General features: G+C 37.8%; 1 protein-coding gene across 1 annotated transcript in view; it reads right to left on the bottom strand.

Annotated features, from left to right (window-relative positions):
- The window catches only part of LOC123253653 (connector enhancer of kinase suppressor of ras 2-like), a 530,144-nt gene that overhangs the window by 82,045 nt on the left and 421,368 nt on the right, over nucleotides 1–26,731 (bottom strand). Inside the window, 1 exon segment of the mRNA XM_044682811.1 lies at nucleotides 5,358–5,392. Within this exon segment, the coding sequence (XP_044538746.1) occupies nucleotides 5,358–5,392 (35 nt within the window).

Genomic DNA, 26,731 nt, shown 5'->3' with positions numbered 1-26,731 from the left:
TTGTAGAAGTTTGTCTTTGGGTAAGGAAATAATCTGGTCTGAAATAGGCTAATATCCTAACTAATGAAACTTTGGCAAATGCCCTTGATACTAAGATTTGGGTTTGCTCATTATTTTGGCCCATGATTCAATGATCAGGTTGACTTAAGAGTTTTTAACATACATGAAAATCTTTTAAACTAACAACTTTTCCACACACATGGAAAAATTCTCTTTTGTTTTCTGAATCTTTTTCCTGGTAAACCATTGGAATGAAAAAAAATTATTTCTCATCAGAGCAGCACAGTGAAAATCTAGTGATCTTTAAGACAATTAGATGATATCTTACACTGTCCAAAATAATGTTTTATCTTTAATTTGCTTATTTTTTTGTATTCATCCATGGTAATAAAATTTGATATTGAATGTGATATATTCCAAAGTTGGGAATTGACTGAATCGATCTACCCACGCTACCTAATATAACTAATAACTCTGATACTTTTATCAGCCAGGCATACATTTATTCATTCAAACAATTAACCAAAGGCATTAAACTAGATGGTGCAAAAAAGCTTCCACTCCATTTTGAAGTAGTGAAAACCATTGGAAGAAATGAAGTGATTTGACACAGGAAGTATATTGGGATTGACTGGAGCAATTTTAGACAAATCTTGTATTGTTCTGTATGTAATAGCTAGCCAGTTTGGAACCTAGCATTTAAGAGTCAGGCCAGCTTAGTGAAGGAAGTTCCAAGTCCCTGAGAGGTAATTGTTCATGGAGGGGATGGTGGTGGTAGTGGTAGTGGTGTCGAGGGTGGATAGAGAGAAGAGCTACCTCGAATTTTGCTTTTTGGATACTGTAGTTCTAGGGATATATTAGGAAAAAGATTGTTTCCTATTTTCTGTTTTAAGAGATAATTGAACAGTTTGTTTTCTAGTATGTTTCTTTACAAGGGATAATTTTTGCTTGTCTCTATGTTTGTATACATAAGTTTTATTGCTATATCTGTAAGGACTAGTATCTGCAGTTTGCCTAAAGCATACTATGATAGTTTATAAGTGTTAATATTTTTTCTTCTTCCTTTTAAGCTGATCTAGACTGTTTGCTTCATCTGTGACTCGAGTCCAGATACTTAGTTGGGGCTCCTTATAAATTGTAGATCTAAGGAGCAGCTACAAAGTACAGTGGATAGAACACTAGGCCTTGAGTCAGGAAGATTTGGGTTCAAATCTGACCTAAGATACTTCCTTGCTATGTGACCCTATGCAAGTCACTTAACCTTGATTTCCTAGGTCTTACTGCTCTGCTGTCTTAGAATTGATACTATGACAGAAGGTAAGAGGCTTATAAAAAATGAACTGTGGGTCTCTAGGAGAAGATTTGCCTGCTGGCCTAGATATCCTTGGTAGTGCTTAGTAGTACCCTAACTTTTTAGGAGCCTCACACCTCTTTGAAAGCTTTTCTGAGTTTGTTTGCTTCTAAGTTAACCTTCTTGTCCTCCTAAGGGGTAAATGAGGAACTCCCTTTGGCCAAACATGGTGGAGCATATCGATAATCCTAGTTTCTAGGGAGGCTGAGCCTTGGTGGAATTGCTTCAATTTAGGAGTTCTGGGTTACAGTAAGGAGAAAGCTGATAGGGTATCTATACTGTATGGTACAAATACAGGGAGAACAAGGAGAAGTAGGCCTGATTCTGAGTGAGATAGGGAGACTCAGTCTGAAAAATGTACAAGCATCATTTGGATTGCCCTTCAGGTGGCAGAGATTTCCTGGGGAAATTTCAAGTGCTCTACAGTATAGGGACCTAGAGGAAGTTTGCCTGGATCTCCAAGGCTATCACTTATGGTACAGAAACCCTTGGAGAAACTTTTGGTGTGCCCTACGTAAGAAGGAACAGCTAGAAATTTAGGTTAGATGATCTTGTATGCTGAGTAACTAATATAAGAGGTTTCACCCATGACAGTTTGATTTCTCGACTAAAGGGAAAGGGGATGACTGCCAGTCAACCATAGATCCCTAATCTGTGGAGGAAGGGTCCCACATGCTCAGGGAGCTCTATAAGGCTCTGCTAGGCTTTCAGTCTTAGAACGGAGGCTCGATGGCCGGCCTTTTTTCTTTTTCTATTCTTTATTGGTTTTGGGTTAGAAAAATCCTTTTGTAAGCACCAAGACAGGCAGGAGCCTATTAGAACTTTGTAAAATGATATTTGTTTGTTAAATTGTATTTCCATGTATTTGGAAGGATGGAAGAATGTTCATTACTGAACTATGCCACCTAGACTTTAACTGAAACTCTTTAGTACAAAGTCCTGGGAAAGGTATTTCAAGAGTGTTAACGTAAACCCCCTCAAATCATTAGACAGCTATTCAGGAATAGAGACGATGGATTTTATCAAATACGCTCAAAGGAATCAACCGGATGTCATGAGGTTGAGGTTGGGAGAGGGAGTCCCGGTGCTTGTAATACAACAGGACAAGTTGTTAAAGACCTACAAAAAGACAAAACAACTGCCCATGTCTGGAATAGAAGGCGTAAGAATCAGAGCCATCTAATTAGCTCTTCTTAGTGACTACCAGTGTGGACCATTGACTTGCCCTGAAGTTCTAGATCTTATGCATGTCACACTATATCACTTGGTCTCCCAATCTCAGATGTAGATTTCCTCTTTCTTTGTGAGTGAATGTTCTTTCAGTGTGCTGCCAAGGTAGCAGAAACCATTCTCTTGACAATGACTTATTAAGATCCTCTGCTTTTCTTAGTTCTGAGTGGGACACAAAAGAGCTTAAGTTCTACGTGAGTAGCCAACCCGACACGCATCTCATAGTCAGGCAATATTTTGGTGCTAAACTATAGGGTCTGAATGGAAGAGGGGGCTGGATTAACCCCTCGGTGCTCCCTGAAACCAAGGCCCACCTTTCTAATAGCCACATTCTTCTAGTAATGTCCTGTAGTTGCCAGTCATGGAATAATAGTCTCCAATGAATTAAAATGGAAGATCATGATGACTGTGAATGCCCTCTAACACAGATAATCCTTGTGCTCCATTGGTATCTCTCTAATGACAAAAGAACTAGATGAAGGCTTCCCACACAATAGGTGGATAATCTGTGGAGAATTTGTGGCAGGACACAGATATGAGTGGCACCAGATAAGGATGGGCTTCACTGTCCACACTGATAAGATCATATCTTTGTCAAAAAACTGATATAAACTGTGTGGCAGACACTCTTAAATGCAATAAGAGTTGAGGAACCAGCAGGATGAGAAAAAAAACACATTTTGTAGGTAGAAAGAGACCAACCAGAGGACAGACAACCTTGAAAGCCAGGCAGAGGAGCTCGACAGAGGGCGAACAGTGATACCTTTGACTGGCAATTCTCAAAGTCCCTCATAACCCTCAATCCCTAGCAGGAAAGCAGCCAGAGTCCTTTTAAAGTTGCTGCAAAAATCCTGGGATTGTGGTTTGAAATCAGGCCATGGGGTGGAGCCTCAGAAGTGGTCTTTACAGAGTGGCCAATTCTGAAGTAGTGCTGGACAGAGCCCTTGAGCCTCCCAAATCCACTCATTAATCTCCTTCAAGTGCTGGCCACCATCAGGCCACCGGGTCTCTGGCAGCTATTAGTTAAGGCTAGAGGGCCAGGGAAGGTCATCAGAGCTGTATGTTGACAAGGCTGGAGGTTGGGTCCAAATCGAAGGAACTCTACGGGAACCTCTCCTCATCTTTAAAAAAGATGGAAACAAAGCTACAGTAAAAGTGTATAAAAGATGTCCTCAGACTTGCAATGAAGGAGTTCATGTGTGTTTGCCCAATTGAAATAACAAGTTCATTTTGTCCTCAGGAAAAGAATGATCATTACTATAATTGTAACAGAAAATTGTTTCCATTACATCGTCCCATCACGGGATTCACTAATCGTTTTGCATAAGTGACGTTTGTTAATTCAGAATATACATCGAAATTCATATTATGAGAAACACACAAATTGGGTGGCAGAAAGGAATACGGAGCAGACACCGTGTTGTTTAAGATCCTATAAAAATAAAAGGGCAGGAAAGAAACCCTGCTGTTAAGTTAATAAAAGAACAAAGAAATGTAGTTTTAGCATTTAAACTTGTTTCCCTGTAACTTTTCTCTGCCTAAGACAAAGCTTACCTGAGAAGATTGCATGGCAACTTTCACTCTCAAAATTTGTTTCTCTTTGTCACAAAAACCCTTCTTGTGTTATGAGAAATTTTCAACTACCCATTCTCAAAGAGCCTGAGGAGAATCCATTTTGTCAGCCAGATCTCCTCATATGTTAGATATTTACTTACTGACGTGGAAGCACTTGATACTAAGTGTTTTATTTTTGCCTCAATGGACCCCTGACTGAATAAGCACCATGCATTCAAAATCCATAAAGACAAACTGGCTGCAGATGTCCTGCTGTGCAATTTCTATGAAGGACTGGAGAAGCAACTTTGTTGCTTGGAATAAAATAGATGGACTATCTCCAAGGAGCTTAGATTTTGGTAGGTTCTGAAATGATAAAATATTGCCCAAGTTGGAAAGAAACAGGTCCTTGCTATCTCTTGGGCGTTGACTGTGACAAGAGAACTGCTTTTCCTGGATCGAATACTTTAAGAAAAAAGATGAATATCATTTCAGAAGATGATTCTATCATTTCTGAATACTATTTGAAAAACATTATTTTCAGGAGGAATGGGTGTCGTATTTTGTCAAAGGCTTTTTCTGCCTCTATTGAGATAATCATATGATCTCTGTTAGTTTGGTTATTGATATGCTCAAATATGTGGATGGTTTTCCTCATGTTAAATCAGCCTTGCATTTCTGGTATAGTGACTAATCCTTGTGATGACTTGCTATAGTCACTTTGCTAATATTTTATTTGAGATTTTTGCATTGATATTCATTAACGAGATTGGTCTATTGTTTTCTTTCTCTGTTTTTGGTCTTCCTGGCTTGGGTATCAGTACCACATTTATGTCATAAAAAGAATTTGGTAAGACTCCTTCCTTGCTTATTTTGTCAAATAGTTGAGAAAATTATTTTCATTGCATGACTTTTCTACTATTCATCCAAGATGGAGCCCATTAAAAAAGCAGTTTGAATATATTGTCGTCTTTATTTAAGCTATTCCATTTGACCAAGATAAAGTTCAAGAAAATAAGAAAGTAGAAAAGCTCTTTTAAAATTGTCTAATGCAATGCCTATGTGAAATCTTTAGGCTTATACTAGGTGACATGAATGCTCTTTTAACTAAAAAAGAATCTGGGCAAACACATTCAATTCCTTTAAGGACATGAACTGTTCACTAGTGGAACGGTTTAACAAAAACTGGAATTGCTACACAAAAGGAACATGCACAATTTACCTGTCAGAATCTCCACGGCTGTTGTCTCCACCTCTCTGTAAGAAAGGAAAGGAAATTCATAGTTAGTATGGAAGCTACCAGGGAGACAGAGAAGAGAAACCTTCACTTCTGACCAATGTGATGACATGAAGGATAGGAAAATGAGGTCATTGAAAAGAGCCATAACTTTTACTCCGAGGGAAAGAACACAAAAACACATTATATTAATTGAAGAACAAATGAGTTCTCAGAAGAGGCCACTGATGAAAATGAAATTCTGTACTTCTTAAAGAACATAATTGAATTGAAATACAGTTAGGATAAGTTTCTGATTAAAAAAACAAATTTGATTTCAATGCTACTTAGTGAGTTTTATATGCTAGCTCTATTTCCATTTAGTTGAATGGGGAATAGAGGAACACCTCAAAAGATTGCTTTTCCTTTTATTGTGTCATTACCTATCTTCACATTCAAACCATCAGTGAGGTGGTGAGAAGTGTGCATGAATTTTGACACAATTTAAACAATGCAGGATCTACATTTTTGTTGCTACAAATTAATTTTCAGCCCTTCAAAATTTGTTGGCTCAGGATTTGGTAACACTACTTCCCCTGACAAAGTCTCTATCTATATGACAACAAAAGACTCAGACAGAAATGGAAAATTCACTTCATCACTCAATATTTGTTTTCACAAAACCAAGTTTTCAGGCATTTGGAAACATGTAAATGATGGAAGAAAAATTTTACTTGCAATCCAAATGTTTTAGTTTCACAATGATATAACCAAGGTCAATCAACTGGATAGTTCTATTTGCTATCTACAGACTATGTTACAACATATACCAATTTAAAACAAATGCATGGATGGACAATTCTTGTAGAAAATACTCATTTTTTTAAAAAAAAAGAACAAAATGGGGGTCGGGTAACTTATTCTTTTAGATGGGAATGCCGAGTTTCAAAAACTTCATGGTATAAAAACTTATGTGAGGATAAGCAGTAATAATGTTGATCTTTCTAGAACTTCTCTGAATTATTTTTAGATACCACAAGGTGTCTAAACTCATGCATGCAACAATGGAAGCCACAGTTTGTAAAAGCACTATGCATTCAGCTTTTGGATTTCTGTAAAACATAATTAAATTCAAGTTTGTAGGTGCTCTCTCTTCCCTTATTTATACAAACTCCCAGGCCTCTTATTTGGAAGAGAATATCTCAGTTGATATTTCTAATAGCTAATGGTCTTCTTCTTTCTTTATATATACACACACACACAAGTGGCTAGAACCACTTGACTTGTTGAAAATATTGTCCAAAGCAAAAGGACTAGGAAATGCCTTAAGGTGTTTGTTTAAAAAGCCGCACTTATCACAATATTCGATTCCCCATTCAGACAATGGACATCTCCAAAAACTTCAGAAAAGTAAGTCTTTTCTGAGACCTGTTTTCTGGTTTGAACCTATGCCTATAAATTTAACAAATTCCAAATGGCAGAACTATTAGCATACCAACTCATGCTGCTTTTGGATTACTTTAGACACTTTTCATTACACATTGATTCGAAGTCAAAACCTGACAAACAGTGAATAGGAAATGTTAGTTTTAGTCTAAGAGGTTTTCCACAGACTATATTTAAGCGTTACAAATAATGAACTATTGGAATAATCCACACTGCATGCTCTACATCTGGCTGAAAGAAAACCTGGGGGAAAATAAGTGTTATTCCAGGTGATCTCTACATATTAACTGACTAATCATTTGTTTTGTGTACCCAGCTGGAATCCATCCTCTTTCTCCTCACTTTTATTTCCCCCCCAAAGGCAAAGAACACTGACTGTTCAGGGGGCATCTGGGACAGCACTTGGTTGAGATGAAATTTTCCATGACAATGGCCCACCACGTTATTGCTGCCAAACACGTGAATTTGTGATAAAGCTATTGACAGAGTATCTACTGCAAACCTTTCTGCTGGGAGTTGGGGGTTAAGTAGAGGAGAGTTGGATAGGGTGGAGGTCCTGCCTTCCAGTCGCTTAGAATCTGGGTGGGGAAATAAACTATGAACACAAATAATGAACCTTCCTGGCAGTTTATACTACTTACCATAAGTGGGAGAGAGAGGAAATGCAAAATGAGGCATGGTGCAGTGGAATCAGAGAAACTGGCTTTGAATCCCAAGTCTCTTATGAGCTACCTCTGTGATCTTAGGCAAGTCATCAAATATCTGTGGGTCCCCATTTCCTCATTTATAAAATAGAAAGATTAGCTTAGATGATCTTTAAGGCCATTTCCAGGTTTAAGACCAACCATGATCTTGAGTTCAGAGGAATGAGCAGTGACTTGTGGCCAGAGTAATTAGGGAGGTCATCTTTGAACAGGTGGGATTTGACACAGGCTTTAGGGATAGGGAGGATTTTGATGGGAAGTGGTGAGAAGGAGGAAAGTCATCCAGGGAAAAGGCCTGATGCTCATGATGCTTTGGATTTGAACAATGAAAACTATCTTTCCTGTCAAGAAACTCTTTTAAGAGAAACTTAAAAAAAACCCTTACCTTCCACCTTAGAATCAATACTGTGTATTATTCAAGTATTGGTTCTAAGGCAGAAGACTGGCAAGGGCTAGGCAATGGAGGTTAAGTGACTTGCCCAGGGTCACGTAGCTAGGAAGTGTTTGGGATCAAATTTGAATCCAGGACCTCCTGTCTCTAGGCCTGGCTCTTAATTCACTGAGCCAACTCACTGCTCCAAGAGAAATTCTTTTAAAATTTCCTAATGCAATGCCTGTGTGACATCTTTAGGCTTATACTAGGTGATATGAATGCTCTTTTAGCTAAAAAATTAGATCTACCTCTGAATTCACATGGATTTCATGTGTATGAATTACAGGTACAGGAGTATGTCCTAGATCTCTAGGGTGACTCAACGGCTACTCTTGGCAAGGTAGGCATCTAATACTTGACCAGCTAAAGTATATTCAAACATGTTGGAGGCATACAGGGTTTCACTCAGGTGGGCTTTCATTGTTATTATTATATTTTTTCCTTGGATTCTGAAATGGTTTGAGAATCTGGTCCCCTGTGTAAGGTCTGGTATCTATTCCAATTGCCTGTGGGAGAAAGAAGAAGTCTGCAACAGCAGAATTTGTCAAAGGAGAAGATCTGTGTGGAGTATGGAGACAAAATTGTCTCTGCTTTTGCTTTTGCTCCTTCTTCTTGCGTCCTCAGTCATTGGTGGGCTTGGGAGAAGGAAAGCAGAGAGAGGGAGAGAGAAAGAAGGAGAGGGGAGGCAGGAGAGAGAAAGATTGAATGCTCCTTTTCTAAAGGCACTTGTTAAAGCCCTTATTTTTTATCCTTTTGTTGTTTTTTTTAAAAATATTCCACTGCAGAGACATTCATTACTTTTGGCAAAACAACTTGGCAAATGAGTAACTTGATCAGTGCCTTTGTGCAGTATGTGTATTTTCAAAGGTCATATTAGTCACTCAAGCAAATGATATCTTACATTTTGTATGCCTCATTTTTTAATGGATTGATTTAAAAAGCTAACCATTATTAGTTACTCATACAGCAATGAGTAAAGTAGTGAAGGATCCAGCTACTGTGTGGGAATCGTGAACTTCTTTGTACATTTGCATACATTCTAGAGTCTCATATCAAATTTGAAAAGAAACAGATCCCTACAGGCCACATATTCACTTCAAAAACCACCAATTAAGATCATCTTTGTTGCTTCATATTTATTTATTTTGTCAATATTTCCCAGGTAGTTTTTAATCTGGTTCAGGCCTTACCAGGGAGTGTTATGGGTCACCTGGAGCCTATAAACTGTGTGTTTGACTCCTCTGTGTCACCATTCCAGAACCATAAGTCAGGTACCTATTGCACGCAATGCACAGTGTATAACAACATTTTCCTGTTGTTGACAGTATGGTAATGTTTCAGCAGAAATCATGGGAAGGCATACAGAAAGGAGTTCTTTCAGGGATCACTTTTTCCCAACAGCACAAAATTAGGTTATTTTCCTCAACTTTTCAGTTATTTTCAATGCAAAGACAGACAAAAAAAAGAACGAGTCAGAAGTACTCACATGATTTAGGATAAAGGCCATGGATGTGGTCCTGGACTCTTGTTCCAGCTCTATAACTTATTACTATAGGACCCCATTAAGTGAGTGACTGCACTTCTCTAGGTCTGATGCCTCAGATGTAAGATGAAAGGAATAGTTAGACTAAAAGATCTCTAAGATTCCTTCTGCCTCTAACACTATGAGTCTAGAAGCATATGCTGGGATGCATCCCAGCCATAGACAGAATTTTAAGGAAGCCCAGGAGCTGTAGGAAAGTACTGATGAAAAGGCGTCTCTTGTCTCCATTGCATTTCCAGTCTTCTGTCAAATATTTGATCCATTTCTGTTACCCAAAATCATTCATATATAAGACAAACTGACTACAAAGGGATCTAGTAGGAAAGCTTCAGCCAGTCATGGTATGAGAGGTCAATCTATATAATACAGACTTTCCAGTTGAAATGGGATACACAGTAAACTAAAGTCTTGAGAAACTGGCATGGCTGTAGAATGATTAGTTCTGGGTATGAGGAATTTTTGGAAAACTTAGAGTTTACTCTTTAGGAACTGAAACTTCAAAGTGTGGGGAAAGCCTCACTTCTTCACCAGTCCCAATGCCCAGTGTGTACAAAGGTCATGTGCCCAAGCTTGGGAGAGCTACTGAAATCCAAGGTCTTCTCTGCCCCCTTGGAAACCAACACTACTATGTTCGCTTATCTCTCTTTGCTGGCTGGCATCTTCTCGTGGCTCTTCAGTGATGTTGTTGCCATTGCTGTCCCCTATTCTTTTCCCTCCCCTTATCTCCCCTTAGCTTCTGCTTCCCGTGGTTTCTACTATGCTCTTTTTCATAAGGTTTTCATAAGGAGGAGCTCACTTCTTGTCAACACTCTCACCCACTGATAGCACCCCCTTTCCTTCTCATCGACAAATTATACATTCATAGCACATTGGGGAGCATCTTTGGTCTTTCATTATTCTCAGCCCTTTTCATCACTGCTTTCTGCTATGCTCTTTGAATCAAGGGACTATTTTTGCTATTGGTTTTTGTAAACCCAGAGCCTAGCATTGTTATGCCTTGAAAATAGTAGGAACTTAACGAATGCTTATTTAATGGGATTCAATCTAATCAGAATTGTTTTAATTTTTTTTCTAGCGGCAACACCATGCCTCATAACTCTTATCCACAAAGATATTATCAAAGTCAGTCAGGACACATATTTGGGGGAAAAACCAGAATAAATAGGGTAAAACAATTTTTTTCTCAAATTCATTAAATGGGCAAGGTTACTGACTTTTAAAATGTCATTAGAGTTCATATGATAGCCTCACTTTCCACTTCCATTTTCTTTTATTATTTTTAATGTTTTATATTGATGTTCTTTTCTTCTAAATTCACTATCACTTCCCACTGACTTCAATAGAAGCTTGCCTTCTAACAAATACAGCCAAGCAAAACAATTCAACATATTGATTATGTCTGAAAATGAATGTCTCATTCAACACTTATTGTCCACCACCTCTCTCCCAAGAGGCAGGAGGCATTTTTCACCAGCAGCCTTCTAATCTCATGATTTGTTACTGCATTGATCAGAGTTCTGAGTCTTCCACATTGTTTTCCTTTCTTTGATCAATTTTATACATTTTTAAGGACATCTCACATGATAGCACCCTCAATGACTAAACAAGAAGTGACATTTATAGCAGGAAACATTAAATTAAGGTTTCTTTCTTGGAGAGTCAGAAGACTATCAAGTCCCAGTGAGGCAGAGAGACAAAGGACACCTATGCCAATTGTTTATTTATAGGAGAAAGGCTTAATAGAGATTATTACTGTTTGTAGAGAAGGACAACATTGGCCCAAGTTTCCCATAAAAATCAGTTTATATCACAGCCATGAAAAAGAGGACACTTTCTAATTCAGCCACCCTTATTCTTTTTATAAAATAAATTTCAAAATAGATGCCAAGGACAAAAATACTTGCTGAAATATTTAATGACATTTTATAGACCAACATTTGATTGTTGACCATTGAATGTTTTTTTTGTCATTGTTCAAATTGCCTCTGCTATCGGGTTTCTTTTTCTCACCTTCTCTTTTGCCACTATGAAGGTATTCATTTCTATTGAATTTCGCCTCATTAGATTTGGCGCAGCGTTCCAGCCTGTCAAGATCTTTTTGGATCCCGATTCTCCTGTCCAGTGATGTTACTTATGCTTTCCAGCTTTATGTCATCAGCAAATATGATAGGCATGCCATCAATGCTTTTATTCAGTTAATTGACTAAAATTTAAAATAGCATGGGGCCAAACACATATCCCTGGAGTGCTCCACTGGAGGAAGCCTTCCGTGTTGATAAAAAACTATTCATGGTTATTCATAGTCCAGTCATTCAACCAGTTCCAAACCCATATAATTGCACTATCTTTTAGTGCACATCTTTTTTTCCTCACAAACATAGCCTATCAAGTGTTTTGCTAAAATCAAGGTAAATCCTATCTCCAGCATTCCCTCACCCTACTGGTTTAATAGGCTTGTCAAGAAAGGACATGATGTTACCTTGGGATAATCTGTTCTTGCTGAAGCCATGCTAGCTCTTTGTTGTCACTATTTCCTTTTTTAGACATTCCCTAGCCATCCCTTTAATATAAGTGTTCTACAAGTTTGCCAAAAATCTAGGGTATTTTCTTCATCCAAGTATCTTATTAGAGCCATATATCTCAATTTGTTTTGCCAGTTCTCAGTTAATGGACATAATACTTATGTCCAGTATTTTTTTGCTACCACAAAATGTACTACTCTGAATGCTTCGGTATACATGGGTGTCCTTTTTTTTATTTTGGACCTCCTTCAAAAGGGATCACAGGGTCTGAATTTACTCATATAATACTAAAATGTTTTGCAAACAGATGGGCTACTTATAAACTCCACCAGTAGTGTATATTCATTTATCTCTCTTCCTATGGCTCTTCCATCTTTCTTTCTTCATATTTGCTTAGAAGGGAAATTTGAAAAATAATGGAAATAGTAAAAAATTTATGGGACTTTGGGAAGACAAGAACACTAATACACTACTGGTAGAACTATAATTTGACCCAGTTATTTGGAAACAAAATCTTACTCTGATGCCTCATCATGGTGTTAAGTGGTTCTGGGTTCTTGAAGGCCATGGCACCAGAGAGAGGCTGTTTCTCTGAGGACCAACTTAGCTACCTACAGTATCACCAGCAGGATAGACACAAAGGGATGGAACTTTTTAAACTATGAAAACCCATGAAGCAATAGTTCTGGGTTCCTTTGTGGTCTTTTGCCATGATGGTGGCAGAATGATAGGAAAGGGGGCAGAAAGTGCTAAGAATCACATAGTTTTCAGACCAACAGTAAACTTTAATTGGTCTTTTGGTATCCTAAACATGAGATCCTTGTCCAGTGACCAATGACAGGACACATAGTACTGAAGGAACTGGATTATATCAACCTTGACATCCTTGTTATATACAAAATCAGAAGAATAAAAAAGTGACAAGTTAAATCCAAGGATAGCTCAAATGTATTCCTCAGAAGGCAAAAGAAGTTGACAGAGTGGGCCTTAACTTATTTCCAAGTTCAATAGGAGGCATTATTTTATATATTATTTGGTTATCCCAAACTGCAATAGTAATAATAATTATTTACAAAAAGACCATTATGAAAATAATTGCAGTTTACCTACCAATATCATTTGCTGAGGATGGAGAAGTAAAAACAATTCTATGAAGAGCTTGACAAGACCTTCTAAATGAAATCAACCTACACTCTGATACTTGGTGACTTCAATGTAAAGGTGAGAAAAAATTGAGAATAAGGAGAAATCTATGAGAAAGCTTAATTCAAGAAGAAGGAATGAAAGATGCCAAAGACTTGTCGATTATTAAAAAAGCCTCACACTTCTATATCACAAATGCTATGCAAAAAGGTAGGTACCAGACATGCAAAGCATCAAATAATATGAGAAAGAGTAAAAATAGAATGCATTTTAACACTCAAGAAAGGCTTTTTGTTGTCATGGGAGTTATCTATCTCTGGGCCAATTATCAGCGTATAGTTAGATAAATGACTTGACAGTGCTAAGATCAGAATTTATTAAAAAAAGAATTATGAGAAAAAGATATAGTATTTGAAAAAACCAAACCCTGAAATGCTTACACAAGTAACTGACAATCAAAACTGGGAAATGGACAACAGGAATGACCTTGATGCTGAATATCACAATTCCTTCCAGAAGTTTAACCAATTCAAATTAATTGCCACAACAAGACCACCAAAAGAACACAGAAAGCACCTTAGTAACCAAATATCTGATCTCTTTGCCAAGGAAAGGGAGATAGTTGCCAAAGGCTGTAACACCAGCTTAGTCTTACATAGGATGATGGATGATTGTGAGGAGTATCATCTCAGAAAGGAGACAGAAGTAGTAAAGGAGACAAAACCATTTGAAAGGAAGCTTTTCAAGATAGTCAACTAATCAAAGACATCCAAGGATGAAAATCAAAGGCTTATAAACAAGAAAAATTGAAAAGTTTTATAAAAATCATCATAAACTATTTTCTTCATCATGGATGGTGGAACCACCATGCTTGGATCCTAATATCACTTTACTTTAACCAGAGGTACATTACTTAAGTATTAACTAAAAGAAAGTAGTAGCCTTGAAAAAAATTTCTTAGGACATTTCATGAATTATTTTTGAAAGAATGATCTCTGCTTCCTTGTCAGTCAATTAGTCAGTGAGCATTTATTAAGCACATATTATGTGCTAGTCCTCCTTGTGTTAAGTGCTAGAAATACAAGTACAAGCAGAAAGAAAGACAGTCCCTTCACTCAAGGAGTTTACATTCTAAAGAGTGGAAGATAACATATAAAAAAGAAGAAGAAAAGGGGTGTTGGAGGAGAAGGTACCTAGCATGGGGCATGGTAGAGGAGATCTGAGCTCAGCTTGCAGAGGCCTGAGACCTGGCTGGCCTGGGTGTCTTCCTTAAATGAAAGTTCTGGGAGAAGCCATCCAATCAGGGGAAGAGGTTGCAGGGATAGAAAGTACTTCTGATACGTGAATTCCAGGGCTGCAGTAAAGTTTTAGGATGAGGAGTTGGGGCATGTTAGAAGTTCAGAAAGCATCCTGGAAGATGGACCAACAAAAATAACTCCGTTCAAAGACTCTGATAATCAACATCAATTAAGGCATGAAACAATATGCTTGCCAATAGTATTTACCCCTGTGATGAAGAAGTTCCATCTCAAAGTCCAGGTTGAAGAAGGATTCCCTGTGAATGGTGACATTCTCCAGATGCTTCTGCTCATCAAAAATATTGTATTGATTGCTTTGAACATACCTACACATGTCTATGTCTATATATGTCTGTTTATAGATCTATGTCTGTCTCTGCTCTCCCCAAATTTAGGATAAGTGCCACACTTGGATTTCCTTTCATTTTCTATTACAAATTCTAATTATTATAGCACTGAGAGGCTAAGCAACTTGCTTAGGGACACACAGCCAGGACTTAATGGACACAAGACTGGAACCCAGGTCTTCTCGACTTAGGGCAGCTCCCTGTCCATTAGGCAACACTATCACTTATTTGGAACATAATAGAGGGAAAATGCCATGGTTAAAACTGGCATTTTTGAAAAATTTGGACAATTCAGCACACTTATTTTTAAAAGTTTCAGTCTTTCCAAAAAAGAACTAGAAGAAATGTAGCTTTGATTATGCCTATATGCAGGCTGTGCCAAAAGTCCAGTGCATTTGAGCTTTTGAATAATGGCTTTAATCTTATTCGATACTAAAATCAGCAGGAATTATTCAAGTATAAAGGCTACTAAGAATACATTTTTCATACAATATGATGAATGGTTATTGTGTTAAAAAGTTGTGTCACGTTAGAATGACAAAAGATATAAACAGATAAAATCCAGGTGGGATTTCTTCTAGAAATAGCATGCAGATTCAATCTTATTACAACAAATAGCATTAAAGTGAACATCTCTGTATAGCTAAAAGACTTTCAGCAATATGTCATACCATGAAATTTCATTATGGGATTTCATTAGTTCAGTCTTAAATAATTTGGAATTTCGAATACTTCACACATAGGCTGGCCTAAGGTTTACTTATGTAATGTATGAAAAAAAAAAGCCTATGCTAAGGAAATGAACAGTATAAAGAAAAGTGAAAGGAAAAATTTTAGGTGTGATGGGACTCCTTTATGAACAATTGAATCCTAACATCTTAGGGTTTGAAGTGTCCTTGAAGATTATTTGGTCTTGTTCCCTCATTTTTCAGATGGAAAAACTGAGGCACAGTTTTTTCAGATGAAATCACTTGTTCAAGGTCACCGAGGTCTACTGATATCTAGTATAGATCTCCTCTCATTAAACTACACTTATAAATTGAGGTGATTAATACAACTCGTTCTCATGAAGACCTACCTAGTAATACCTTCATACTTTAAAGTCATTAAGTTGCATTTCTTTTTTTAAAGGCATTCTGTGTAACTTTTACCTGTTTTGTAACTCACAAGATAAGTCCAATTGTTTGCTTTGCACATATACGAAGTCCCTAAAAGATCACTGTTATGGGACTAAGATTGGTGATCCCATTTTATCATGGCTACTTGAATTGAATTCTTTTTTCATCTTTCCCAGGTGGTTGATGATTTCTCTTAAGGCACCATGCTCCCAGGAATGCTGCTTTGGCTCCTTCTATTTGTCTTTCCCTGGTACGACGTGGCTGCTTACAAAGCCTGATTCAATAAAGACTATAATTCAATCATCTCTGAGAGAAAGGCACAACTTTTAGGGTTTTATAAGGCTCTCTTGATCTATTCTTCAAGGAGCCTGCTATTATAATGCTTTTGCCTAACAAGGTAGTTCAAATTCTGAGCAGATTGACAAAAAAGATCATATTAAAATATAAAACTTTTAAATAAATAAATTTAAAAAGATAAAAAATATATAAAACTTGCTAAGTGTCAGTAAGGGAACAATGGAGAGAGAATTTGTTTAAGATCATGGTGCCCTAACTTCAGTAGGAAGTTCTAAGGAAGCAAGCCTTTCAAAAGAGATTGGTTTGAAGAGTTTATCTAATTTTACCCTCTCATTTTTACTTGAACAGCTCCTACTCCCTGACATCAGGGGCCCAATTCCAACCCAGCCAGCAGTAATAGGTTCCATTAAGAAATGTGACTTGAGGGCATAAGATTTTCATTAAAAACAGGTATTTCACCATCAGGGAGAGTTATGCAAACTTCCTGAATCTTTCTCCTTATTTAGGTGCTAATAAGAGCAACGGATTACATCACACACTATTTGCTGTGCTTTGCCCATTAACCTGTAAGTGGGCAATTTTAGGCTTTTTACCTAGGTGAGTACACTGCAATTTAGGTACCCCTCCATTCAGAAGGGCAATGTTTGCATCATATGATTAAAATTCTAGCAGTATGTCATGGGAACAATTACTAATTGGGTCTCTTTGCAGACTGCTCCTTGATAAAGCACATTCTAAATGTTCTTCATTTACCAATGACATCCACTTGTATGTGCTGCCTGTAGCTTGGATGACCAGGCTGAATGATCACATTCCAGGATCATTTTAAGCTTAATATTTTTCATGTCTCCAGGCTGTGCAGAAGGTTGTTAAATATTTAGTTCTCCCTGACGGGAGAAGGTAGAGTTAAATATGCACCAAAGTCTAGAAATACTACTGTGGCCTTTATTTGAGAGCACCTTGTCAACCATTAGCAAGGACCTGATGTAGGGTTTGGGGACTCAATGAGCCTCTAATGGTGCAGGCCCTAGGGCAGTGATGGTGAACCTTTTAGAGACTGAGTGCCCAAATTGCATCCCTCATGCCACATGTGAGCCCCACCCTTAGCCCAGACAGGGGAGGGAGGAAGCGCTCCCATTGGGCTGCTGGGCAGAGGGGTGGGTGATATGAGAAATGTCCTCAGGTGCCCGTCGAGAGGGGGAAGGGAGTAGCCCCCGCCCTCATACTCTGGCAGAAGTGCCATAGGTTTGCCAACACAGCCCTAAGGTATTCTTGCTAGAGCACAATTTAGGACACATGTATAACCTTCAAGCTAATGGCTTAACCACTCAATATTCTAGCTCTTGCTGTTTTGTAGTTTCCTTGATCATTACTTTAGAAGAAGCTGAGGAGAAAAGGCCATCTGTCCCTGTTATGCTTCCATCACTATGCAGGCCAGCCCTAGGCAAAACTGAGCATATAAAATGTGCCTTTGGTCCCTCCTCTCCTTCCATTTCCATACCATCTTAGCTGGGTGTCCAGTTGCTCATGCTTTCCTTTGGCTGACTAGATCTTGACAGCATGGAACATGGGGCTGAATCTAAGGAGTTTAAATTGAAAAGATAAATGCAAAGTTTTCCTCTATAAATACTAGATGGGGGAGATGTGGCAACACATCAATATACCCGAAAAGTATCTGGGTTGGTTTTTCTTTCTTTTTTAGTGGACTGCGAGCTCACTACAAGTAAAGAGTATGATGCCAGCTAAGAAAACTAGTGTGATCTTAAGAGAAAGCAAAAAGCCCACTTTTCTCTGTTTTAGTCAGTATACATTTGGGACAGAACTATACCCAGTTCAGAGCACCACACTTTAAGGAGGACACATAAGCTAGAAAGCATCCAGAAGAAGGCAACCAGAATGTGAAAGAACCTCAAGTTGATGCCATATATGAATCATTTGAAGGAATCAGTGATATTTAGCTTGGGTGTTGGAGGTGGGAGATAAATGACAGGATAACTATTGACAAATATTTGGTGGGTGAGCACATAGAAGAGGTATCAGACTTATATTCCATGGCCCCAGAAACAAAATTAAGAGCAATGGGGAAAGGATACAGTGAAGCAAATTTAGACTTGATGTAAACAAAAACTTCCTAACAACTGGAGCTATTCATAAATGACTAACTCAAGTTAAAACTGGTTCTCTTTCCCTGGAAATCTTTAAGCAAAGTCTAGATGACCACTTGTTGGAAATATTTAAATAGGGATTGTTATTCAGGTTTGGTTTGGACTAGATGGATACTGGGAACTTTTCCAATTCTGAGATTCTATGGATACACAAAGAATCATTTTTCTAAATTATTCCTGTTGCCATATTTCTAGTACCTTTTTTGGGAGGGTACAAAGGGAACAAACCTATAGCTTTCTGAGAGACCAATGGGGATTTAAGACCTATCAAAGCTTAACACACAACCCGGCATGCCCTTACATTCCTGTGGTAGGATGAAGCTGGTCTTAAGCTGCTTGTCATTTTAATTTTAAGGAGGTTTTATAGCACAAGGGGAAAAAAGTACAGCTTAATTTAAGGAGTGTTTGTGAATAGCACTTTCACATTTCTCTGAAAAAATGGCAAGTACTGGGTTTACAGGATGGGAAGGACAATTTACCTTTGTTTTATCAGGAAAAGAAAGAAAATACACACAGCAACAGAGATGTTCAAAGCTTTCAAGGAAAACCTTCAAATGGCTAGCAATAGTCAAACCATGAAGTTTCTTTAGCTTGGTTGGGCAGACAGAATGAGAGGGGCATTCATCTAAGGAAGAAATGAAAACAGGGGGAACGTTGTTTCTTTGAGTGCTAAATTATCATACATTCATTTCTCCTGACACATCAGCTTTAAGTAAACAAGTTGAGGATTATGGCAATGGTTGACTGCTACTGCTACCTCATAATTCATTTCCTCCGCCTTAGGATTTAGGTATGATTGACTGACATCCGAAATACCCAGCATTCACAATGTTGCCATACATTTTAACTGGCAATTCAAGTGCTATAATTGCCATGTAAAAAATCTCTGTTTTCCTTTATGGAATGCTATCTAGGTTTCCATTTAAGGATAGATTGTGGTTGATTGTTCTTCAGCTTCCTTGCCTCAAAGCTTGTATGTATGCTCGAAGCATTAACCAAGCAGAAGGTACAGACAAAAAGCCTATGTGCTTTTAAAAAAGTTTGAAATTTGTAACCTGTTCAGACAATCATTCAATTTTGGAGCTGGTAGAGACCTTAGGGATCATCTAGCCAACTTGTTCTATTTCACAAATAGGTAACCTGAGGATCTTAGGGGTTAAGTGACTCGTTCAAGGCTGCATTGCTAATTAGAGGCAAAACTGAAACTAGATCTCAGGACTCACCATTTCTCATCTAGTAGTCTTTCTACTTGGACTCTCCCTGGTCTCGGAGACTGGTCTAAAGACAAAGTCTTTATAGAATACTCACCAGCAGTATGCTTAGGGTCATTTTTGTCTAGGGGCAAAAGGAACAGCTGTCTCAGGTTCACTTCATGAGAGTAGTCTCGAAACCCTTAATGTAAGAACTTTGAGGAGGCAGATGCAGTATGTCTGGCTCTATCAGAAACTTAAGATGTTTAAATAATAAAATCCTCTGCATGGTCAGTAGGGTTGGTATTAATGTTCAAGTAACCTTTCCCAATGCAAAAATTCCTTTAAAGGGCTGGTTCCCATTAATAATTTCAAATTGCTTTAGTAAGCCATATTTTTAGAAATAAAGCTGATCAGATCTTTCAATGGACAAATAATATGCAAAAATTATCTCAGAAGTGACACTGTGATTGCTGCAAAAATAGATGATATATTCCACAGTCCCGACAACCTAGTCATTATTGGAATATTGGCATGGCCAGAGGCTCTTAAGTTATTGGTGCTTTAAAATAAATTTCAAAGCAGCAGAAATCTCTTTTTTGCTTACCTGGGAAGCTAGTAAAACAAAGGAAGAGTGTTCCACATTCCTAAGAGTTTGTTCAGGGCACAAGTTGTGACTTGTGAACTCAGATGCTTATTGAAACAGATGAACTCATTCACTGGCATTTGTAAAAGACGCCATCACGAATGGCATTCTTAGCCTGTCACTTTGTTTCCTAATTCATCTAATATTTCCAGCTGGATAATTAACAGATAATCTTCCATTTCTACTCTGTGCTACAAATTCAGGAAAAGTCTCTTTACTTCTGGTGATAGTCTAATGATTTATCCAGTGACTAATGTCACTATTTGGGATAATGTCCTACGTATAAGACTGATTGACCATGAAAACTCTGATAATAAGACTGCTTCCAGGCTTCCACATGGCAAAGGACTTCATGGTGTCCACCGATCCTTTGTGGTCCTGAGAGCAGGGATTCCCTGCATCAAAATGACACCATACAAGTATACATTCTTAAGCAAGGTAGTGGATGGGAGGGCTGTACCACAGCAAGAAGGACAATATGAGAATATATACAATGGGGTTCGTTCATAATACTCACCCAATTATGATCATTCCTAAATGAGAACATATAGACCTCATTAAGTAAACTTTTCCTAAGCTCAATTCCCCCTAAAATGTTTAGAATAACAAATTTAGGCATTTTTTGACTGTTTCTTGTCAAAAAGTAATTTTTTATTACCTGAAAACTTTCCATAAGCTGTCTAAACTCACTAAGTATACGTACACAAGGGCGTGCCAGGGAACACACCTATTTAAAGTTCTGATGACCATCCTCATATATTAACTATGGAATTCATGGTACCCTGGAGTCTCAGAGTTTGTTAAATGTTACTGCTTTCTATGGTAAACCACCTTATGCTGAGGTCCTGATGAAGAATTAATACCCCTTGGTTGGATTTGGAGATGAGTAAGATTTATACCGATTATCACCATTCCATAAAATTAGAGTGTAGATCCAGGGAAAGAACAAAGGCATATGGAAAGATTATCATAGCTTCCTAGGTCTGGAGCTTGAAGGGACCTCAGAGGCCATCTTGTCCAAACCCTCTCATTTTATAGTTGAGGTTTATGAGCCAGAGGCCCAAGGAGGCTGCGTCACAAGCAGGAAATACCATTGACCAAAGTAGATCCCATTCTTAAACCTGTGCGGAACATAATCCTAGTGTCTTAGCAAAAGTCCTTTTGGAGTCAGTTTCACTATCACACTCCATTCATACTGTCATTTGCCATATAATTTATTCAAATTAAGATGCCAGATGATTTGGTTCTCATCTGCCTCTTCATTTGGAAGTTATTAACTTTAGACATTGAAAAATGAAATATACATTCAGCCAAGTTAACTGCTTCACACACCACATGCTAACCAACGAAGTGCAGTCATTTCTAGACCTGATCCTAGTATAATTATAATTAGATATGCACCATGAATGAAAGAAGGCATAAGAAAAGAGCTGTGAGGGAGTTGCTACATGATCGGAGTATAGGCAAGAGGGAATCGTGATAAGCCTGACGGCATCCACTGTTACAGTGAGGGTTGGATGAATCCATAGAAACAGACAGATCCAGGAAACTAAGCCACCAGCAGATCTTCTGAGGAAGGTAGACCACTGTGGCTTCCTCCATACTCCCACCTTGAAAATTACAAATTAGCCCCTTAGGACACTAGACAGATGTCCCATTGTACTCTAGAATAGTTCACCCCTCTCTGTGAAAGAACACGAAGGCAGAGGGGTTCTCTAAAAGCAATTTATTATTATCTTCACTAAGTCACTTGAGAAGGTAAGAATGGACAAGATGGGATCTGACAAGATAAGTGGTTCCTCCAGTAAGAAGCCAGTGCTATGCCTGTTATAACCAGTGGAAATGTGTGTTGGGTATGGGGGGAGGAGGTGAAGGGGAAAGTAAAAGCAAGAATCATGGAATCATGGAAAATTTTTCTAAAAAAATAAAATATTTAAATCTTTAAAAAAAAGAAGCCAGTGCTATGACAATTGTATTTTCCAAGAGTTTTCTCTTTTTAAAAAGATGCAATAATGTTAACCATAGTGGCTATATTTTTCATAGACTTAGGTTGGCCTGGTGAAACAGAAGAAAAAACACTTTCCTGGGTCAAGTGAGAGATTTTGGTCCTGTGTGGTGGGAAGAAAAGCTATCAGAAAGAAAAAGCTAACAGTTCCCTTCTGTACCACCTGGGCTACTTCTCTTCCTCAGAAGGCATCAAAATCATCATACAGGCTTAATTGTCATTAAGGGCTCTGGTCAATGATGTTGCTTTCTAGTTGCCTAAAAGTATAAGAAGCCACCAAGAGCTCCAGCTGCAACCTCATGTTTGACCAGGGGCCCACCATGGGCAACATAGACAGAGGTGTGGGAAATGCACTCAGTTAAATCAGAGAGGTATTTTTGGGAAATAACCTTCCCTTGCTGTGGCTAAGTATATCTTTTGTCCAATGGTCAGTTGTATTATGAGTGTTTCATCTCATTCCACTATCAAACTTAAAGTAACAAGTGGTCAGCCCAAGTCAGGTCTTTCCTTCAACAGTTTGCCTGCATACATACAGATACTAGTACATACATACAGATGCTAATTCATTTTCCACCATAGTTTCTTCATCTATAAAACAAGGGAGTTATACTACGTTATCTTTAAACTCCCTTTTAGCTCTGAAACTTTAAATAAAAATACATTTATTAAAGGGAAGTCCTCTGTCTAGATCTATGCTAAGTATCTCAAGAGAGACATATAAAATAATATATAGTTCCTGCCCTTAAGGAATCTACATGAGGCAAAGGCATGTGTTTATTATGCTTCAAATTTTCCCACTGCATTGTGTGAACCCAACTGTACATGGAGTTGCTTTCAGATGACCAATTGCTCTAATCTCTCTGTTTCACTGTTAAAATCCCATTTCCAAACTATTATCACCTACGCTGTAAGAAACAGAGTTGATATTTGAACCCAGGTCTTCTGATGCCAAATCAAGGACTTTTCAAGCTCCCTCAACCATTTGACTTATTACATTATTTTGATTTCCCAAATAGATTATAAGCACTCTGAGTGTAATAACCAAGCTGTGGTGGCAAAGAAAATGAGGTACTGTATTTTTCCTTTCTTGACATGAGTAAGTCCATTTGTTGCCTCCATTTCAATGTTAACAGGCAGCCATTGCTAATCCTTAGGATGCATCCTTTTTCCTCCTGTTATTGTACAAAGCTAAATAAAAGACAGAGTCTATCTTGTCTTAAGACACTCAAGGCCAGTGACAGACTAGCAGGTGACAGTCTCTGTCTTCTCTCCTGACATACAACAAATTACCCTTGAGATAATGGCGGACTGGTTGTGAACCCAGTATGACTACATGTGTTCTGTATTCTCCAAGAATATGTGGGAAATGGTTTTTATTCAGAAGCCAACTTACCCTAGAGAGACATTATTCTTTAGCTTTTGTACTGAAAGAAAGGCTTTTTACTTCTTGTGTTCAGAATTGTATATATGTTGTTTCCTCTTGCCCAATAATATCTTACTTATCTTTGTGTTCAGTTATAGTACCTACTACCATTTTGGGCACATGGAAAATGGGTCTCCTCATCTCAGATCTCTGCCCTTATGAATTCATCCTCAATACAAATGCCAAATGGATATTTCTATAGCACAGGTCTGACTGGATTATTCAGTAAACTCCCTTTTACTTCTAAGATCAAATATAAACTTCCCTTTTGGCATTTAAACCCTTCCCAAACTGCCTACAATCTATCTTTCTAGACTTATTATACATTGCTCCCATTCATTGACTTTAGTTCAGCCAATCTGGCCTTCTTGCCATTCCTCACACAAAACATTCAGACTCCCATCTCCATGCCTTTTTGCAAGGCTCTGTCAAGCCTAGAATGCACCCCCTCCTCATTTCCATCTCTTAGAATCCCTAGTTTCTTTCAAAATTTAGCTCAAATATAGGGTAGATGCAGGCCCAGACACTCTCTGTACATCTTAATTTAATCCTTTCCAAGATACTTATTTGCTAAAGTGTAGTCTTAGACTCACGGGCAGAGGAAAACGGCCTTGAAAATGTACTTTGGAGGTGTGTTACATTTTAAGATGGAAACTAAATGTTGTTATAAGTGTTTAGACTGTAGCAATAACTAGAGAGGGAAGACGGAAAAGAAAACATGTGAAAGACTTAACTGTATCAGGGTTTACCCAAGATTCTATTAAAAGGTACATAATGTTCTTGTTTCTTTAGGGTATTTTATCAGAAAATGGAATCATCTATTATAGCTTGCATTTCTGACCCTTGGGATTTTTGTTTTAATGACTTGGCTACAAAAATGCCAAGGGACACCTTTATTTATGAGTAAATTATACCCGATGGTGAGAGGGGCCAAACTTTTGCCATTGTTGTCTATGCCCAAATTCTCATGAAACTTCAGAAATGTTTCTGACATTAGTTTTTTAAGCCAAATGATATCAGTGCTGCTATGGTTCAAACAAGATAACTACTATGCTGACATCCAAAAGTACCTCTGCTCTTTGTCTTGATAACTGTAGGAGGTCAGAAAAGAAAACTAAAGCTTGAATGTGACCAAACCAAAGGAGCAAAAAACAGATTTTAGAGCTAGAAGATGGTGCTTATTCAAAATTTCCCTCTGTCACTTTATGAGCATAAGAATTATAATAAAAAAATCTCTGGCTCATTTTAATTCTATTTTGTGAGTCAGAGAACAACGAAGAAAATGAATTCAATCACTGGTGGGAGGAAGACAGGGACTTTGGAAATCTACATGCATTTTTACTGAAACTTGGCAGGTTTCATGGTTGTGTCTAAATTCAAATTCTGGCTCACTGGAAAACCTTCTACTTCTATAGACTATATCTGCATGAGGCAAGTAGATCTATTGAAATGTTGCCTGTTGAATATACTATGAGTCAAATTGTAATTTACACTTTTCTTATGCTGTCTTTCCTGCTAGATTTTGTCCTTCTATAGACTTGTTGGTCAATATAGAGGTTCTCCATTGCTTCAGAGTAGTAGCAAATAAAGCCCAATAAGCATAAGGACTGAAGGGAGAATTAAGTTTTATTACCTCATGACAAATGGGTGTAATGGTTTGCTAAATTGGCAGATTATTTTTAAATGACATGTTAAACTGTCTACTGTAAATTTCCAGACCTAAAAGATCTTCACATGTGGCAACAAACACATGGGGCCTCTATCTCTGCCATTTCATTCCTTCTTGATATTAAGTGAAAAAGTATACAAAGGCAGAAGAGATGAGGTTAGGACCGTGTGAGTTTTGAAAGGTCTGAGAAGCCATCAGAGGTATAACTGCCAGTTGGTGGCAGAACCTGCTAGAAGCTGCAGCAGAGCAGCCAGATCTGAGGAGTGAGGAAGCTGCTTGACCAACACAGCAACGACTCTAGCTGGCAGCTAAGATGTCATATTCAGAAAGCAAGGCATCTACTTTTTGTAACCACCATTTAAAAATAAATACTTTCTTTTCATAGGCTGAGGTGCTAGGGGATAGGAAATGCTTAACAAAATAAATAAAAATACAATCTCATTTGTCACTTTCTAAGTCAATATGAACTCACTGGGATCCATTCCTATTTGGGTTTGATGCTACTGCTCAAGACCATGGTGAAGACCAAGGTAGGAAAATTCCAAGGAGAAGATACAAACTGTAAAACACAGGATCAATTTCAAAAAATCTTCAGTCTGGCATTTAGAATTCTTTCTGTAAACATACTTTGGCCTTCCATCCAAATATTTATCCCACTACTTATTCTAATAGATACCTTCTAGTCTAGGTGAGGTGGTCTACTTCCTACCTCTATACCCACTTCTTTATCCAAATCTAATATATCTTTCAATGCCCAATCCATCCAAAAGTCCTATGTAAGTACTCTAATCTCTATTCATTTCTCCAAACTCTAACTCCTTTTATATTATTTTCTCATCAGTACAATTAATATCTTATTATAGAAGCCTTTGTTTCCAACTTTTTATGTACATGTTGTCTCATCAGTTATTCTCAAATTTCATAATTCTTTTGGCCTTCTCAAGCTACTTAGCAAAGTCAAATCAACAAATATTTATTAAATTTTTATAAACTTGGTAATTCAAAGGAAGGGAAAAATGAAAAATCTTTGCTTTTAAGGAATTCACAGACTAATGACTTTCCAGGAAGATATAAATAGGATAAATTAGAGATATTCAAGAGAGGGAAAGCAATAAGATTAAGGGGAAGAGGACTGTGTATAGTACAAGAGGAGTCAAGTAAGCTTGTAGGAGAGATGGTATGATGGTGGAATTGATAGGACTTGGCAACAGATTAAATATAGAAGTGAGGGAGTTGATTGGGTGGAAAGCAGGCATCGATAAATAATTACTGACTCACTGATTGACATTTGTCAAAAATGTCTTTTTTTCTTTTTAACCAAAATCCCTTGAAATGACTTCTTATTATCTCAGTTTGTACACTTGGATAAAAGGATTTTTATGTCTTCCTTACTGTTCCTGCCCACCTAGAGTCAGAACTAGGTTTTATTAT

This window comes from Gracilinanus agilis, chromosome X (genome assembly GCF_016433145.1).
Source record: "Gracilinanus agilis isolate LMUSP501 chromosome X, AgileGrace, whole genome shotgun sequence".
Classification (NCBI taxonomy): domain Eukaryota; kingdom Metazoa; phylum Chordata; class Mammalia; order Didelphimorphia; family Didelphidae; genus Gracilinanus; species Gracilinanus agilis.
Note: the sequence above shows the minus strand (reverse complement) of the source record. Positions and strands in the feature narration are given on the sequence as shown.